Source organism: Vulpes lagopus, chromosome 11 (genome assembly GCF_018345385.1).
Source record: "Vulpes lagopus strain Blue_001 chromosome 11, ASM1834538v1, whole genome shotgun sequence".
In the NCBI taxonomy this organism is placed as follows: domain Eukaryota; kingdom Metazoa; phylum Chordata; class Mammalia; order Carnivora; family Canidae; genus Vulpes; species Vulpes lagopus.
In genome coordinates this window covers 74,730,109-74,748,541 of record NC_054834.1, presented here as the reverse complement: position 1 = coordinate 74,748,541, position 18,433 = coordinate 74,730,109, and the positions used below count along the sequence as shown (strand labels likewise).

The window sequence follows — 18,433 nt, the reverse complement described above, 5'->3', positions numbered from 1 at the left end:
TGCTTCTCCCTCTGCCTGTGTCTCTGCCTCTCTATCTCTCTGTGACTATCATAAATGGATAAAAATTAAAAAAAAAATTTAAAAAAAAAAAAAAAGCAAGTATGAGACAACAATGCACAAGTGGAGATTTTCAGTGTCTTTGCTTCCTGTCCTGATCTTACACCCATTTCTAGGTCATGGGCAGGGTTCCCATTTTCAGAAATTGTTGCCTTTGCTAAAAGCTATTGCTTTCCAATGCAAACACTGTTGGTATAGTTCCGAAAGTTGCCCGCTGTTTTTGCCATTACCACAGTCAAATGCCTTTGCCAAAAGAAATAATATCCTTTATTTCCTGATTAAATATTTAACATTCTGTAAAATTTTAAATTATAACAAAAAGACTATAAATATTCTGAATTTTTTATTGCTTTTCTTCGAAGAAGCTGAAAGTAATTACAGATGTTATCACATTTATTTATCCAGTGGCTTGTTTATTCATTTCTTCATTCATTTAATAAGTTTTTATTGAGCATCTATTATATGCAAAGCATTGCTACAGGCACAGGAGACACAGCAGTGAGAGGATAAAACAGAAATGGGAAATTGCATAAAATACTTCTTTTTTTCAGATTTATTTATTTATTTATTTGAGAGAGAGTACACGTTGTGGGGAGGGGTGGGGGTCAGAAGGAGGAAAAGATAGAATCTCAAAAAGACTCCCATTTTTTTTAAGACTCCCCATTGAGTACACAGCTTGCTGCAAGGCTCATAAGCCTGAGATCATAACCCACGCTGAAATCAAGGGCTGAACACTTAACTGACTTAGCCTGCCAGGTGTCCCAAACATGCATAGAGAGCACTTCTACTTCATAGTAAAGTATGTTTCTTGTCTTAAATACTTGTCCAAGTCAGTTGTGAATTAAAATAGCTACTTTTGGGGGCATCTGGGTAGCTCCGTCAGTTAAGCATCTGACTCTTGATTTCAGCTTAGGTCATGATCTTGGGTTGTGAGATGGAGCCCCGTGCCAGGGCTCTGCACGGGGTGTGGAGCCTGTTTAAGATTCTCTCTCCCTCTGCACCTATCCTACTCATGCTTGTGCATGTATGCACATGCTCTCTCTCTCTCTCTCTCTCTCTCTCAGATAAATTCACTAAGTAGCTGCTTTTGTTATAGAGCACTATTTTTATGTGAAAGAACAGACAATCTGGTTATTCCGACTCAGCTACTTGGAAGATATTTTCTTGAAAACAAACAAAGTGAACCTGTCACTTCAAGGGAAACAACTGAAAATACTTTAAGCCAATGATAAATGAAATTGGATCTTTCAAATGAAAATTAGAATTTTGGAAAATGTGTCTGTCACTATAAGCTTCCCAGCTTCTCAGTTCTTAAGGACTTTTCTAAAGAGATCAGTGGTGATAGTAATGATAATAATTTTTTAAATTGTACAAATAGTAAAATGTGTAACATTTGAAATGTTTGCCTAACTCAGTGAACCAGTGCTTTCCAAATTACCAATGCATGATGTTACAAAATCATGCTGGGTAAAAGATCTGTTCTAAGAACAAAATAGACCAATGGATTGGATTTTATTTTTAACACTTTATTTTGAAATAATTTTAAATTTGCAGAAGAGGTGCAGGGATAGTACATAGAATTCCTATATTCCCTTCACCCAGCTTTTCCCAGGGTTAACATCTTTCTTAACCATAGTACATTTATCAAAACTAAGAAATTATCATTGATACAATACTATTAACTAAACTAAAGGCTTTATTCAGATTTCCCAGTTTTTCCACTGATGTCCTTTTTCTGTTAATAAATTGGATTTTAATATTTAACAGTGCTACAAAAGCCTCCTTCCTTTGTTTTTAACTTCGTATCTCCTTGAGTATTGATTTTTTTTCAGATACCCAACCAAAACAATATTTTGCAACAAATTGAATACAGAAGCAGGTAGTAGAATCCAGCTGTCTTCTGTTAGCCAGACATTAAAGAGATTCGCAGAAATGTAGAAGTATGCCCCCTGCTTCATACTGCTGTTGAGAATATAAAATGATGTAGCCACCTTGGAAACAGACTGGCAGTTCCTGAAAAGGTGTGACATAGAGTTACCAGGTGATGCAGCAATTCCACTACTAGATGGTGCCCAAGAGAAGTGAAAACATGTCCACATAAAACCTTACACATAAATGTTCATGGCAGCATCTATCCATAATACTTAAAAATTGGGAAAAAACCAGGTCTATTAACTGATAAGTGGATATGTAAAAGGTGGTATATCCATACAATGGGTATTCTTTGGCAATAAAAACAAATAATGTAGTATGTCCATGCTACAACATGGACAAACCTTGAAAACATTGTGCTAAATGAAAGGCAGGCACAAAAGACCACATATTGTATGATTCTATTTATATGAAATATCCACAATAGGTAAAATGATAGAGTCAGAAAGTAAATTAGTAGTTGCCTACGGGATAGGCAACTGGGGATAGGGGCTGAGAAGGTTAATAGGGTGACAACTAAAGAGTATGGGGTTTCTTTTTGGGATGATGAAAATGCTCTAGAATTAATTGTGGTAATGTTTGTACAACTCTGAGTATCCCTAAAAGTCATTGATGTGAGACTCGATCCCCAGGACTCCAGCATCATGCCCTGAGCCAGAAGGCAGATGCTTAACCGCTGAGCCACCCAGGCGTCCCTAAGTTAAGCCACCCATAAGTCCCTAATGTTTTAATACATATTTTTAAATATCTCAATTATAATTCCTAATACAGTAAACTGATAGATGTACCTACATAACTAAAGGCTTTTTGGGTATATAATTTTTTAAAAGATTTTATTTATTCATGAGATACACACAGACGCACACACACACACAGAGGCAGAGGCACAGGCAGAAGGAAGATTCTGAGACTGAAAAGTTTAAGAATCATTGTAGAAGGAAGGAGACATCAAACACAATAAGGACATTATCTACAGGCTTTCCTTGAAATCTAATCCATTCTGAGAAACATGTTGGATGGCAGCAGCCTATCTTCCTTTGTTTATTTTTTTTTAATTTTTATTTATTTATGATAGTCACACACACACACACAGAGAGAGAGGGAGAGGGAGAGGGAGAAGCAGGCTCCATACACCGGGAGCCCGACGTGGGACTCGATCCCGGGTCTCCAGGATCGCGCCCTGGGCCAAAGGCAGGCGCCAAACCGCTGCGCCACCCAGGGATCCCTATCTTCCTTTATTTAAATGGGAAAGATAACAATGAATTCTCAGACATCCAAGAAACCTCCACCTATTTCCTCAAATATTACTGCAGCACTCTTAAGTATCTTTGTGACCATTCACCAATAATCTTGTATTTTTTTTAAAAAGAAGCATTTAAAACACCAGGAACCTAATTTTTACTGCATTTAATACTCCTTAATGTATACTTTTATGTGCTGTAAATAATGATACTGTAGTATCAGATATAAATTGTTTTGCTTCTATACTACAAATGAAGATATGCTGTTATATAGCTTAAAGATGATATGTAAAGATAATAAAGATAATTTTCAAATTAGACCCAAGTTGGTAGTGCTCCAGGTACCTGAGGAAGCAAGTACTGGGACCCATGAAGAGCAAATCTTTGGAGAAGGGTGGGAAAGATGAGAAGAGTAAAGCACCATGCTTTAGAAGTGCCAGTGCTCACCGTTATCCTATGACTGCCCTGCACTCTATGTCCTGTTACTGGCACTTGTAGATTGGTTTTAACAGGTTTGCAATTCAGATAATGCAATTGGGATAGAAATTTTTACAAGTATTTATAGCACATATTTAGATAGCAAGAGTTCAAGTAGTGAGGGCTGCTGCTATTAGGAGGAGATATGTCCTGTGGAGAAATAAGATAAAGGGATGGGTGAGGGAAGTTACAAATTTTTTTTTTTTTTGGAAGTTACAAATTATATGTGGTGATCAGGGGTAGGCCTCATTGAGAAGATGACATTTATGTAAAGACTTTGAAGGAGGTGAGGGAGAGAGCTATGCAATATCTGGAGAAAGAGCAATCTAGGCAGAAGGAAAAGGCAAGACAAGGCCCTAAGGCAGGAATATGTCTGATAGAATCAAGAGAAAGGAGGAGGTGCCCAGTGAGGCTGGAGAGGAATGAGAACAGTAGGAGATGAAGTCAAAGAAGTAGGGGGGACAGGATGTGCAGATAATCACAAGGTCTCTGGCTTTCAATCTGTGTGAAGTAGAGGGTTTTGAGCAAAGGAATGATGGGATTGCTCTGGTTGTTGTGTGGTAAAGAGACTTATAGATGGGAAAGTGAAATCGGGAAGACCAGTTAACAGGCCATAATAGTGATTCAGGCGAGAGATGAGGGCAGCACCAGAGTTTTTTCATCCCTTCCCCTTCCCTTCCCTTTTTAAAGTTTATTTAAGCAATCTCTCTACACCCAACAAGGCACTCAAACTCATGACTCCAAGATCAGGAGCCACATGCTCTACTGACCAAGCCAGCCAGGCACCCTGCCAGAGTTTTTTCTTAAGCAATTGGTGGGTGGAAATGCCGTTAAGTGAGATGGAGAAGACCGTGGATGAAGCAGATTTGGAGGGAAAAATCCAAAACTCAGCTTATCGTATTGTTTCAGATGCCTATTAAACATCCAGGAGGAGATGTTGAATAGACAATTGAATATATGGGTTTAGAGTCCAGGAGGTAGGTCTGGTATAGAGATATAATCTAGAGAGTATATTTAAGTATATTTAAGACCCTAAGATTGGGTGAGAGAATTAGGAGTGGAGTGAATATAGAAAAGAGAACAGGTCTAAGGATTTAGGCCACAGGCACTTCAACATTAGGAAGTCAGCAAGAAGAGCAAGGAGACCAAGAAAGAGTAGCCAGAGGATAAGAGGAAATCCAAGAGAGTATGGGGTTCTGAAAGCCGTGGAAGGATGTGTTGCTGGAAGTTAGGAGTGATCAGCCCTATTAAAAGCTGCAGATAGATCAAAGGAGATGAGAACAGATATCAGATTCTTTAAAGTGAAAATTATTTGAGACCTTGTCAATAGCATTTTTGGTGGAATGGTGGAGATAGGAAGGTTGAGTGGAATGCATTTAAGAGAAATAAAAGGATTTCAGGAGAGTAAAAATAAGACAGCCCTTGAGGAGTGTGCTTTCAAGTGAAAGCAAGATACAGGTTGGTACCCAGCAGGGCACCTAGGGATGAGAGGTTTTTTTTTTTTTTTTTAAGATGAGAGAAATAACAGCATGTTTGTTAATGGGAATGATCCAGAATAAAAAGGAAAGTTGATTAAGTAGGAGAGGAAAGACTGGTTGAAGAGCACTTGAGCAGATGAGAAGGGATGAGCTCTGATGCCCAAGTGGAATGGTTGACTTTAGATAGGAGTGGAGCCTTCATCTTTGTACCAGGAGGGATGCAGGAAACATGAGCATATGTGCTAAGTAGGCAGGTGTGCTGGGAGTTGTGGGAACCCTTTTCCTATTGCTTATATTTTGTCAAAGTTATCAGCTTAGAGTGAGGAGAAGTAAGGAGGCGTTAGGGATTTGAGGAAAAATGAGAAGGTACCATTATCAAGTAGAGTAGAAAAGTGTAAAGACTTGGGACAATACAGAGTAATTGCCAGGCTGCCTTGTCGGCCCACTACAAATTCAAGGTCATATATTACAGACAGACCAGTTTGCCTGATTATATGATTCTCTCTGGGCATGTTCACCTGGTACAGTTGGTTTTAAACAGGGTTGTAATTTACCAAATGAGTATAGCAGAATAGCAGCAGAGCACAGGAATTAAGTTTGTATGCTAGCACATGTTTATAAAGATTGACTATGGCATTAAACTCGGTAAGGAGAAAAGAGAGACAGCAGGAGCCTGAGGAAAACTGAAACAATGGAAGGATCCTTGTATTATAGGCCCTGGTAGGCCTGAAGGATTATTGTTGTTGACAAACCAGAGAGAATGAGCTGAAAAGGGTAATCAGAGAGTGGGGTGCATGAAACTGAGATTAGGTATTGGTTGTACTTATTGGTAATGATAAGATCCAATGTATTGGTAATATAATTATTGGTAAAGATAAGAGTATAACCATATGGGTGAGTAGGTAAGACAAGTATAAGAACAAGATCATTGGAAGAGAGGGATTATGGGATTGAGGCAGCCAAAGTATAGGAAAGAACATATTTTGAAATCAGAGAGAGTTATGGCTGGAGTAGTACTGAGGAGAGGAACAGTGAGTGAGGAGCTAAAATCAAGAAATGAGCAGGAATGACTATACCCAGCAACAGCAGGGGATAGAGGATAATATGAACTAAGGATATCAATTCAGAATAGGGTTTTTAGAGTGTCGGAGGGGAGAATGTTCTAGAGCTCATGATGAAAACAAGAAGGAGGGATCCCTGGGTGGTGCAGCGGTTTAGCGCCTGCCTTTGGCCCGGGGCGCGATCCTGGAGACCCGGGATCAAATCCCACGTCGGGCCCCCTGCATGGAGCCTGCTTCTCCCTCTGCCTGTGTCTCTGCCCCTCTCTCTCTCTCTCTCTCTCTCTCTGACTATCATGAATAAATAAATAAAATCTTTAAAAAAAAAAAAAAAAGAAAAAAGAAAACAAGAAGGACACCTTCCCCATCTCCAGTCTGGTGGTATGTGGGTTATGGGAAAAAAACAGCCACTATTTGAGAGAGTTAACCCAGAAGCCATGTCTTCAGAGGAGATGCGGTTTCGGCTAGAGCAGGGTTTCTCAGCAGCAACATCGAACATGTGGGGCTGTTCTGTGCATTGTAAGATGGTCAGCAACAACCCTGGCCTCTACACTCTAGAGATACTTCACGCACACACCAGTTATAAAACCAAAAATATCTCTAAATATTGCCAAATGTCTCCTACCTCTGGTTGGAACCACTGCTATATATAAAACACATTTTGAATTCTTTTCAGGATTTCTGAGCTTCATTTTATGGAGATTTTAAAAATCAAATAAATCCATAAACTCAGGTGAAAACTTTGTCAAGATTCTTATTCATGGAGCACCTGGATGGCTCAGTTGTTTAAGCATCTGCCTTTGGTTCGGGTCATGATCCCAGAGTCCTGGGATCGAGCTCTGTGTTGCTCAGAGGGTAGTCTGCTTCTCCCTCTCCCTCTGCCTCCTCCCCCTGCTCATGCCCTGTCTCTATCTCTTTCTTAAATAAATAAATGAATAAAAATCTTTAAAAAAAAAGATTGTTGTTCGTAATAGTGGTTACTACAAAAAGTGTTATCCAACAGACGAGGCAGAATTTCCTTTATTATTTTTAATTGGTATGATATAACACTATTCTCATTACAAAACATTGTGAAATATTGTATTTAGATTTTCCTTCCTGCATGAAACAAAATTTGCATTTTGTAAAAGCAAAAATTAGGAATGGATATAAAACCTAAATATAAAAACTAAAATTATAAAATTTCTAAAGGGAAACAGCAGAGTATCTGCTCCAACACAGTAGAATAATTCCATAATCTTAAGAGTAGCCAAGAGATTTCTTAGGAATGCATTAACCATAAAAAAATAATAAAGTACACTTGATCAAAATTAAATACTTCATCAAAAGATACCATTAAGAAAATGAATAGGCAAAAAAATATTTACATACTTATTTCTGACATGTGACTTGTATACATAACAAAACTCTTAAAACTTGAAAACCCAGAGAAACCTGGACGCTTCAAAATGGTAATTTACAAACGACCAGTAAACTAATAGAAAGGTGGTTGATAGTCATCAGGGAAATGCAAATTGCAATCACAACGATATTTCACTATATATACCCATTAGAATCCATGATTCAAAGCCTGATCACACCAACTACTGGTTAAGATATGGAATAACTGGAGCTCTCATATACTGCTTCTGGGAATGGGAAAGGTACCAACACTTTGGAAATTGGTCTGGTAGTTTCTCATAAAGTTAAACATACAGACCCAGCAAATTCATCCCTTAGGTGTTTGCCCAAGAAGAGGTAAAACATGTCCACACAGACTTGTAACAAGAATGGCAGCATTAAGGATGCCTGGGTGGCTCAGCGGTTGAGCCTCTGCCTTTGGCTCAGGTCGTGATCCCGAGGTCCTGGGAGAGAAGCAGGGAGCCTGTGTCTCTGCCTCTCTCTGTGTGTGTTTCTCATGAATAAATAAATAAAATCTTAAAAAAAAAAAAAGAATGCCAGCATTAGCCATAATAGCCAAAAAACAGAAACAACCCAAATGTGAATGTTCAGCAACAGCAGAATGGACAGAGTGTGGTATATTCATAGAATAGAATTCAACTCGGCAATAAAAAGGAATGAACTACTAGTACATGCAATACCCTGTATGAATCTCAAAAGATGATGTTTGAAGAAGCCCAACCAGAATAGTACATACTGTATGATTCCATTTATATGGAATTTTAGGATTGGCAAAACTAACCTATGGTGAAAGAAACCAGAACAGTGCTTACCTCCGAGAGAGCAGTGTAGGATTGTCTGGGAAGGATCACAGAGTTTTGTTTTGTTTTGTTTTGTTTTGTTTTGTTTTAAGATTTTATTTATTCACTGGGGGGAGGGCAGAGGGAGAAGCAGGCTCCATGCAGGGAGCCCGACGCAGGACTCGATCCCAGGACTCCAGGATCACACCCTGGGCTGAAGGTGGCGCTAAACCACTGAGCCACCAGGGCTGCCCGATCAGAGTTTTTATGGAGCAATAGAAATGATGCATGTCTTAGGCAGATGTGGGTTACACAGGTATATGTGTTTATCAACTAATTGATCTGTGTACTAGTGATCTGGGCATTTCATTGTGTTTAAATTGTCAATTTTTAAATGTTTTTGAAAAGTAATTTATACAGATTTACTGGCATTCCTTAGGCCCTCCTGCTGATCTCTTTTTACACTTTAGGAATATTTGGCCCATCTTTATTTTTAGAGCTAAAAATGTTGGGGTATCTAGCCCGTTGTCAGGTTGGAGGGGGTAGGGCTGAAAGGAAAGGTTCCTGGGAAAACATTAAGCTGAGACCTGAAAGATGAGTGCCTTAGCAGTATGTAGAAGCAAGAATGAGCATCCAAGAAGAAAAAAAGCACATGAAAAGAAAGGCCCAAAGATTAAGACAGTGCAGGTGAAGTGTCAATTTGAGAGGAAGAATGGAGGCAGAGATGAGCATGGGGAGATCACACCCCACCTCAAGGTACTGCTACCTGCCTGGCTCTTCTTTGGGAACGTTAGGAAAACTCATGCAGAAATAAATCGCTTTTATGTGAAAACCTTTTATGAACACGGCATAAAACATTTTTTTTGGCATAAAACATTTAAATCATACCTATGATATGGCTTGATTTTATTGAGTATAATAAAAATTGATCAACTATTTGGTAAGAATGTAGTCTTAAATTTTTTAAGTTTGTTTGTTTATTTATTTGACAGAGAGAGTGAGAGAGAACATGAGTGGAGGGGAGGAACCAGAGGGAAAGGGAGAAGCAGACTTCTAAGCCGGGAGCCTAACTCAGGGCTCCATCCCAGGACCAAGTTAATAGAGTTTAAAAGTTGTTTGCAGGGGCACCTGGGTGGCTCAGTGGTTGAGCATCTGCCTTTGGCTCAGGTTGTGATACCGGGGGTCCTAGGATTAAGTCCTGCATTGGGCTCCCCTGAGGGAGCCTGCTTCTCTCTCTGCCTATGTCTCTGCCTCTCTCTCTGTGTGTCTCTCATGAATAAATAAATAAGGTCTTTAAAAAAAAAAAAAAGGTTTGCAAACTTAGTATTTCTTTTGATCTGATTTTTGATGATACAAATTTGACCTATTTTTTCTTGGTTTCAGGGTTCAAAAAGGATTCTTCGCTCCAACGAGATCATCCTTCCAGCTAGTGGACTGGTAGAAACAGAACTCCAATTAACCTTCTCCCTCCAGGTGAGTACTCAATCTTAGGTCACTGATGTCCAGTCTAGTCTCTAAATAGTCCTTTAATCTGGAGACTGTTTTATCCAAGAGCAGCTATAGCCCATTGAATTAAAGTCACCCAATGAATTGAGCCTCTATAGCTAGCCTAAAGGGCCAAAGCAATCACTTAGCCAGCCACAGTGAGGAGGCTGAGACCCAAGTGCTTTTCTTTTTCCTTGGATAAGGCTGTTAGCCTACCCATCCTATCTTAGCCTACCTGCAGCCCTGTTACTTCTCTTTGGTAATCTGCAGCCCACTCCCCAGCTGAGTGTATCCCCTTCAGTCTCATTCCACCTCCATGTTGTAATCTTGATTCCTTCCTTCTCCTCCTTATCCCTTTTTAGTCTGTCTCTCATCGTAATTCTAGGAGCCCAAATTGAAGCACATGGAGAAAACACTTGATCACATGGCAAACAAAGAAGCAGTTTTCTGAACATGTGTGTACCACAGAGCTGCAGAATCAGACCCTCAGCAGCAACTTAATGGTGGTTCCTTCACCCCTGATTCCCCATCTTGTACAGACAGGAGACAGGCAAGAAAGGTTGTGCCAAGTATCCTCCAGCAGGATGAAAACCCACCAAGGACCCAGTTGCTTATTAACTGTGCTTGATTCTTTTGTACTTCGCAGTATCCTCATTTCCTGAAGCGAGATGCCAACAAGCTACAGATCATGTTGCAAAGGAGAAAGCGCTACAAGAACCGGACCATCTTGGGCTATAAGACCCTGGCTGTGGGACTTATCAACATGGCAGAGGTGAGAGGAATGGTCTCCAGCCTTTAAGACAGAGAGCCCCCAAAAAAAAAAAAAAAAGACAAAGAGAGCCCAAGAGAGACACCAGGCCCCACCAGTTGAGCCCAGCAAATGATATTCCAGCCTCCTGGCTGGGTGCTTTATTCTATTTTACAAGTCAGTTCTTTTATTGGAAATTCAGGATATACCTCTTTTTATCCAGATAGTTTCTCCCTCACAAAATGTTTTTCTTTAAGTTTAAAAGAAAATTCAAACTTAGAGAAAAGTTGTAAGAATAGTGTAAAGAATTCCCATATACCCTTCACTCAGATTCTTTAGTGTTAACATATTACCACATTTGCCTTATTTTCCTCTCTCTATATAAACATTCATGCATATTATTTTCTCTGAACCACTAAGAGTAAGTTGCAGACACAGTGCCCTATTACACTGTGCTGTGTTAATTTCCTAAAAATAAGAACTCTCCTGTGTGGTCAGCACCATTCCCGCCATAAAGATCAGGGCATTAACATTGTTATAAGATCACCATGCAGCCCACAGTTCTTGTTCACATTCCCCAACTGTCTCAGAAATGTGCTTTACAGGCCCAGGATTTAATCTAGGATTACATGTTCATTTAGTTGTTGTGCCTTTTTAGTCTCCTTCAATTTTCAACAGTTCCTTAGATTTGCCTTGTCTTTCATTCCCTTGACATTTTTTTAAGAGTACAGGCTACAAAAAAAGAAACAAAGTACAGACTGGTTACCTTATAGAATGTTCCTCAATTCAGGTTTGTCTGATGTTCTCTGAAGATTAGATTCAGTTTACGCATTTTGGGCAGAATCACCACAGTACTGCTCTGCAACACAGGCACTGCTCCATACCACTTTGTTCCATTTCTGGTGAGGCTAGCTTTTATGCTTGGTTAAGATGATGTCTGCCAGGATTTCCAACCTAAATTAATACATTTTTTGTATTTACCAATGAAAAAATATTTTATAGAGTGATGTTTTGAGACTGTGTAACAACCTTTTCTCTTCTCATGTTTTTACCAACTAGTTGTGGCATCTATTAATGATTCTTGCATGAATCAAGTATTATTTTGATGCTTGCCAGACAGTGACTTTCTAATCCCATCATTCCTGCTATATACTTTAGTTCACTTTCTATTGTAAAACAGAGCTTTCTCTTCTTCCCCATTTGTTGATTGGTTCATTTTTTGTATTAGTTATGGACCTATGGATTCCTGTTTAATTCAGTGAGGTTTCTGTAACTGTCATTATTTATTTTGATGCTCAAATTGTCTCAGGTATGGCCAGTGAGAGTCCCTCCAAGCTGGTTCCTATATCTTTTCTTTAATATGTCCCATCATTCTTTATACATTTCTTTACTTTCTGGTATAATATATCACCTTGTACTTTCCCTGATCCAGCCTTGAAATGAACTGATTCTCTAAAGAGTCCTGGTTCCTTTTAGTGGAAAATGATATTTAGAAACCAAGATCTGGGTACCAGAAGTATTCCTTTTCCCAGTTGAGGTGTCATTACTTCTACTCCCTCTCAATAGATAGAGCTAGGAAATATATCTCCTTCTGTGTATATACACTCATACATGCATATAAATATGTCATGCCTGTTTCCCCGTCTATGTCTGTCTCATCATGAGCTCACATTCCAACCAATTCCAACCCAGTACCATTTGGGCTTCTTAGAATAAGCCTTTCCCCTTCCCATAGTTCTAATTTCCTCCTCCAACAGGATGAAAGCAGGCTCTCATTATCCTCAATATGTTTGCTCATTTGTGTAGTTCTCTTATGTGCCAGGTAAATCCACTCAACCCTGACAAAAGGGAAAAAAGGGGCCACAAATCAGTTTTACTTTTTTTTTTTTTTTAAGCTGAAGCAATGCTTTATTGTGACCACAAAGCACCAATTCAACAAGGCATTGAGGGATCCCTGCTCAGCAGTTTGGAGCCTGCCTTCGGCCCAGGGTGTGATCCTGGAGTCCCGGGATCAAGTCCCACATCAGGCTCCCTGCATGGAGCCTGCTTCTCCCTCTACCTGTGTCTCTGCCTATCTCTCTCTGTGTATCTCATGAATAAATAAATAAAATATTTAAAAAAAAACAAGGCATTGATAAATAGAAATTCAGACAAATGTCTCTTTGAACAAACATGTAGCAAGCCCACCTTTTCAAGTTCTTAAAAACAAGTACTCAAACTAAAAATCAAACAAAGCATCAGAGCAATTAAAACAAATTACACATTGGGGGATCCCTGGGTGGCGCAGCGGTTTAGCGCCTGCCTTTGGCCCAGGGCACGATCCTGGAGACCCGGGATCGAATCCCATGTCGGGCTCCCTGCATGGAGCCTGCTTCTCCCTCTCCCTCTGCCTATGTCTCTGCCTCTCTCTCTCTCTGTGTGACTATCATGAATAAATAAATAAAATCTTTAAAAAAAAAAATTACACATTGGGACACCTGGCTGGCTCAGTCAGTGGAGCACACAACCCTTGGTCTTGGGGTTATATGTTCAAACCCCATGTTGGGTGTAGAGATTACTTAAAAATAAAAATCTTTTTAAAAATTACACCATCATGAAGGAATATACATAAAAATATTCTGTACTAGTAACAAGGCTTTTTGATCTTTAACTCTTGGAAAATTCCTTCAGAAACAAATTAGTTATAAATACCAATCATAAAGTGAAAAAATGTTGTCTTCTATGGAAACAAAATGCCAATTTGAAAGTAAATCTATGCAGAAAATACCATTACCTCCTGTGAAAGAAGCTGAATATGGATGGGTATCCCTAAGACACAACAGAGTTTCTGTTTTCAGAGGTTCTGCTCCTGTAAGGGCCATGACATATGTTCATCTCAAACATCACAGTAGGTCCCAGCAAAGCCCTAACAAGGTCAACTGAAGGAGCCTCTATGAAAAGGAGTGTTATCAATTCTATCCAAATAACACAAGCTGGGCAGCCCCGGTGGCCCGGTGGTTTGGCGCCGCCTTCAGCCCAGGGTGTGGTCCTGGGGACCTGGGATCCAGTCCCACGTCAGACTCCCTGCGTGGAGCCTGCTTCTCCCTCTGCCTGTGTCTCTGCCTCTCTCTCTCTCTTTCTCTGTGTGTGTGTCTCTCATGAATAAATAAAATCTTTAAAAAACAACAAAAAACAAATAACACAAGCTCTAAGGAGCAGGGGCATTCAAGGGAGATCGCAATCTCTCTTTTCTCCCCTTCCCCAGGTTTTCTTGTTTTTAATATCCCTACGTCTATAACCAAGAGATCATTCAATTTGGTCTTTTTTAAAGGATTTTGGGAAAGCAATCTGTGGAGAAAAATCCCTTTAGTGGAGAGAAGTGTTCAACTGTGTCAAAGATCACTCTATTTGACAAACTTCACAGGAAAACCATCCTGTCCACAAGTTATCCTTGCTCCTCCTGGCTGAGTTCAGGTCAGCCAATGAGTTACCTTGTCTATCCAATAGGATTATATATCATTTGACTGAAATTCTTTACATACACATTCGTGTGTATTCTATTTACAAAGGTTCATCACATGAAACGAAATTATGTCATTAGTATTTTTTGAGGTCTAAGACCCAGTTCAGCTGTACTGTGAAGAGTTGTTTAAATGTTTTGCCTGTAGAGGTTTTACATGATACTTACAGATATTCAGAGCAGGACCCCATTTAACTGACGTCCTGTCAACATGTCATTTCTTGTCATCAATAGCAGGGATTTTCCATCAATTTCCTATTCCTGAAAAGCACTACCTTGCTCCTCAAATCCTGCTGTTTGGAAATAGTTGACATCCATCACAGTCCTGTCTGCAGGATCTAGTGGCCTCCCATTCTTCATGGAACTTCCTGAGTGGCTGGTACCAGGAGGCTTTCCCTGCTGTGCAGAGCTCAGTGGCTGCCACATGCCCAGTCCCATGCAGCTGGCCCACAAATCAGTTTTAAAACTTATATCTACTTTAATACATTAAATAGGTGTATTTTGTGATCTTAATAAATAGAATATGTGAGATAGTCCCAGCCCATCTATCTTTCCTCTTTAGGTTTTGAATTAGTAGGAGGGACTGTAGGGAGTGAAGTATTATGAACACAACATTTCCCCACCTTTGTCAAGCCCTTCCATTTTCTCAGGTCCTGTAGATCCTTTTCCCCATTGCCAGACGTAAATACAGGGTGGCCCCACCCACCCTGGAGAACCAGTTCTGTCAAGGACTAAAACTAAAATGTAGTCCTAGAGATGAGCTATCATTTTCAGTCTTGAGCCTTGATTTTTGTTTTTAAGCACAGAACCTGGACCAGTGGCTGGCATTTCAAGTAAGACTTTGAAGGCAATAGGAGAACAGTAGGCATGGATTTGAAAGATAGTGAGAAATGTATTAGGGACACCTGGGTGGCTCATTTGATTAATAAGTGTCTGCCTTTGACTTAGGTCACAATCCCGGGGTCCTGGGATGGAGCCCCACAGCTGGCTCCCTGCTTAGCAGGGAGTCTGCTTCTCCCTCTGCCCCTCCCCCCTGCTTGTGTTCTCTCTCTCTCTCTCAAATAAATTAAAATATTAAAAGAAAAAGAAAATGTATTAGCACAATGCCATTCCCATAGGCTTGCACATCCATTTAGGTTTATGAAAATGGACAATTCACCTCCCCTAGTGAGGCATTGCATTGCTGCCTTGTGGTCTCAGGTGATGCAGCACCCTAATGAAGGCGCCCTGGTGCTTGGCCTGCATAGCAACGTGAAAGATGTCTCCGTGCCTGTGGCAGAAATAAAGATCTACTCTCTGTCCAGCCAGCCCATTGACCATGAGGGAATCAAATCCAAGCTCTCTGGTAAGATATATGCAGTATCTTGAGGTCCTGTGGGTCAAAGAGCCCCATCACCTGCTCCCCATCCTGGGAAACCTAAAATATTCCTATCAAAGAGAAGTTTAGAGATCCTTGAGAATAAAATGTGGCCTGCCATGGCTGTGGCACTCTCCTCTACCCCAGCCATATTTCCACTTGACAGGAGCCCTGATTCCAGCCAACCAAACTCTCTTAGGCCAGATCTTTGCGTTGCAAGGTTGTCTTACTAAGGTGTCTCTTTCCAGATCGTTCTCCTGATATTGACAATTATTCTGAGGAAGAGGAGGAGAGTTTTTCATCAGAACAGGAAGGCAGTGATGATCCATTGCATGGGCAGGTAACTTTCCACAGCCCGTCACAGGTAGTGTGTCTCAGAAATAATTCCAGACCCTCCTGGGATTTCATTCCATCCACCTACCCACTTAGGACCTGTTCTATGAAGATGAAGACCTACGGAAAGTGAAGAAGACCCGGAGGAAACTAACCTCAGCCTCTGCCATCACAAGGGTGAGCCTCGAAGATCTGGGGAATGTTTTAGCTGAGATTTTCAGTTTGGAGGTAGGATGGGAGTGGTACATTGAAACCTCCTGAGGTCTTTTTAAAAATTTGCACACAGCCATTCCGTAGAGGTTCCAATATACCCCTTTATCTCCTTTTCCTCCACCACCACCACCTAATTAAGAGTCACTGTTGTTGAGAAGCAGTGTTACTTATAGGAGCATGTTATATTTTTCAGGTTATCTCAGGATAGAAAATAGGTTGAAAAAACTTGTTTTAGAGTTTGAAATAGGTAAGGCTTCCTTAAGAAACAGAATGCCTCGGGATCCCTGGGTGGCACAGCAGTTTAGCGCTTGCCTTTGGCCCAGGGCGCGATCCTGGAGACCCGGGATCGAATCCCACGTTGGGCTCCTGGTGCATGGAGCCTGCTTCTCCCTCTGCTTGTGTCTCTGCCTCTCTCTCTCTCTCTCTGTCTCTCTCTCTCTCTGTGTGTGTGTGTGACTATCATAAATAAATTAAAAAAAAAAAAAAAGAAACAGAATGCCTCAGACATCCCTTGTCCCTTCTCCAGGTGATAACTTCAAATTACATTTTGCCTACCACATATATAGCCTCAGTCTTCTCTAGGGGTATCATCATTTTTCATCATTTTAACCCAGAAATAATAGGTTATTGGTTAGAACTGTGGATTTGTTAAGGTCTAATTACATTGGATATAGTTCCTGCCTTAATGGATCCATAACCTTAGAAGCCAAATGCCTCTGAATTGTTTCTCCAACAGATTTCCTCAAGTCACTATTTTTGGTAAAAATAGAGTCCTGGATTGAGACACTTAATACCTGGATTTCTAGGTTAACTTTGGGGGTTCTTTGGTGTTTTAGTTTAATTTAATTTAATTTCCATCGCAGTAGAATTAACCCTACAGTGTTATATTAGTTTCAGATATATAATGCAGTGATTCAGCAATTCTATAAGTTATTCAGTGCTCATCATGATAAATGTACTCTCAACCCCTTCCACCTATTTTCCCCATTTCCCACCTCTCTCCTTCTGGTAACCATCAATTTTTTCTCTATAGTTCAGAGTCTGTTTCTCAATCTAGATTAACTTTGACTGATTCTGGAGTTACTATGCTAAAGTGTGGGAGAGTCAAAGGAGCTAGAAATTCAGTTTCATTTTTCCCCAGACACATCCTGATTATCTAATACAGAACTAGTCTAGGGACCCCGAAAGAAGAGATTCCTATCACCTGCAGGAATGAAATAAATGTAGGCCAGACCTTCCAAATGTATTGCATCTGAGCCTGGCTTTCACCATGAAACCACACTATGATCTCTCCATGCATCCTTAGGTATCACTGGGCTTAAATGTAAATCCTCAAGACTATGGCCTTGATTGCCTCCATTGAATAATGAATAACTAGAGAGAGCAAGTTTTGTTGTCCTCTGGTATCTAATCCTTGATTGGCACTCCAAAATGGCCTGGGTAAAGCAGGTACCCAGAGCCCAGACATTTTACACTGTTTTACTCGCAATGGGAAGAGACTGGAGGATCACTCTGTATTGTAGCCTCTTCTGTTAAGTTCTTCTTTCTCCTGCTCTGTAACCATGGAGAGACCCTATTTTCTTCCCACAGGGTGCCTCCTAGAGCTTCATAAATCACCTTGCCCCATGGCTTTATATGAACCATAGCTTCATCCAGTTATATGACCAGAGTTCAGTGCTCCTATTAATATCCATTGCCCCAGGGCTCTGGGTGGCTCAGTTAAGCGTCTGCCTTCAGCTCAGGTTATGATCCCAGGGTCCTGGGATTGAGCCCCTGGTCAAGCTTCTTGCTCAGCAGGGAACCTGCTTCTCCCTCTCTCTGCCCTCCCCCTGCTTGTGCTCTCTCACTCTCTCTCTCTCTCTCTTTTTTTAAAGATTTCATTTATCCATTCATGAGAGGCACAGAGAGAGAGAGAGGCAGAGGGAGAAGCAGGCTCCACGCAGGGAGCAGGGAGCGGACGTGGGACCCAATCCCAGGTCTCCAGGATCATGCCCCAGGCCAAAAGCAGTGCTTAAACTGCTGAGCCAACGGGGCTGCCCTCTCTCACTCTCTCAAATAGATAAATATCTTAAAAAAAAAAAAAAGAAAATCCTCTCCCTCAAAGGTTGTTCTTTGTTTTTGTTTTTGTTTTTTTAGCTCTAGGCACTTTCCAGTCAGATTACCAGAGACTTAGTAATGGTTCATTATTAGTTTCTGTCTCCTTGCACTCACACATTCTTCTTTCCCTACCAAGAATACTTTGTTCTAGATACACTCATTGATTTGCTCTTTTTTTTTTCTCTGCTATGAATGCCCTCTCCATCTTCCCTCTCCCTGCTTTTTCTTGAAGGCCTGGCTCAGCCTTTACTTGCAAGTTAGTCTCTTCCATCTCCAGA

The 18,433-nt window shown here is 40.5% G+C and overlaps 1 protein-coding gene across 2 annotated transcripts in view; it reads left to right on the top strand.

Moving 5' to 3' along the window:
* Window positions 1-18,433, top strand: part of PACS1 (phosphofurin acidic cluster sorting protein 1) — a 142,765-nt gene that overhangs the window by 100,082 nt on the left and 24,250 nt on the right. For both annotated transcript variants that reach the window (XM_041723612.1, XM_041723613.1), the window contains exons 3-7: window positions 9,807-9,896; window positions 10,555-10,680; window positions 15,356-15,500; window positions 15,761-15,852; window positions 15,942-16,022. In XM_041723612.1, the coding sequence (XP_041579546.1) occupies window positions 9,807-9,896; window positions 10,555-10,680; window positions 15,356-15,500; window positions 15,761-15,852; window positions 15,942-16,022 (534 nt within the window). The remainder of the gene's footprint in view (window positions 1-9,806; window positions 9,897-10,554; window positions 10,681-15,355; window positions 15,501-15,760; window positions 15,853-15,941; window positions 16,023-18,433) is intronic.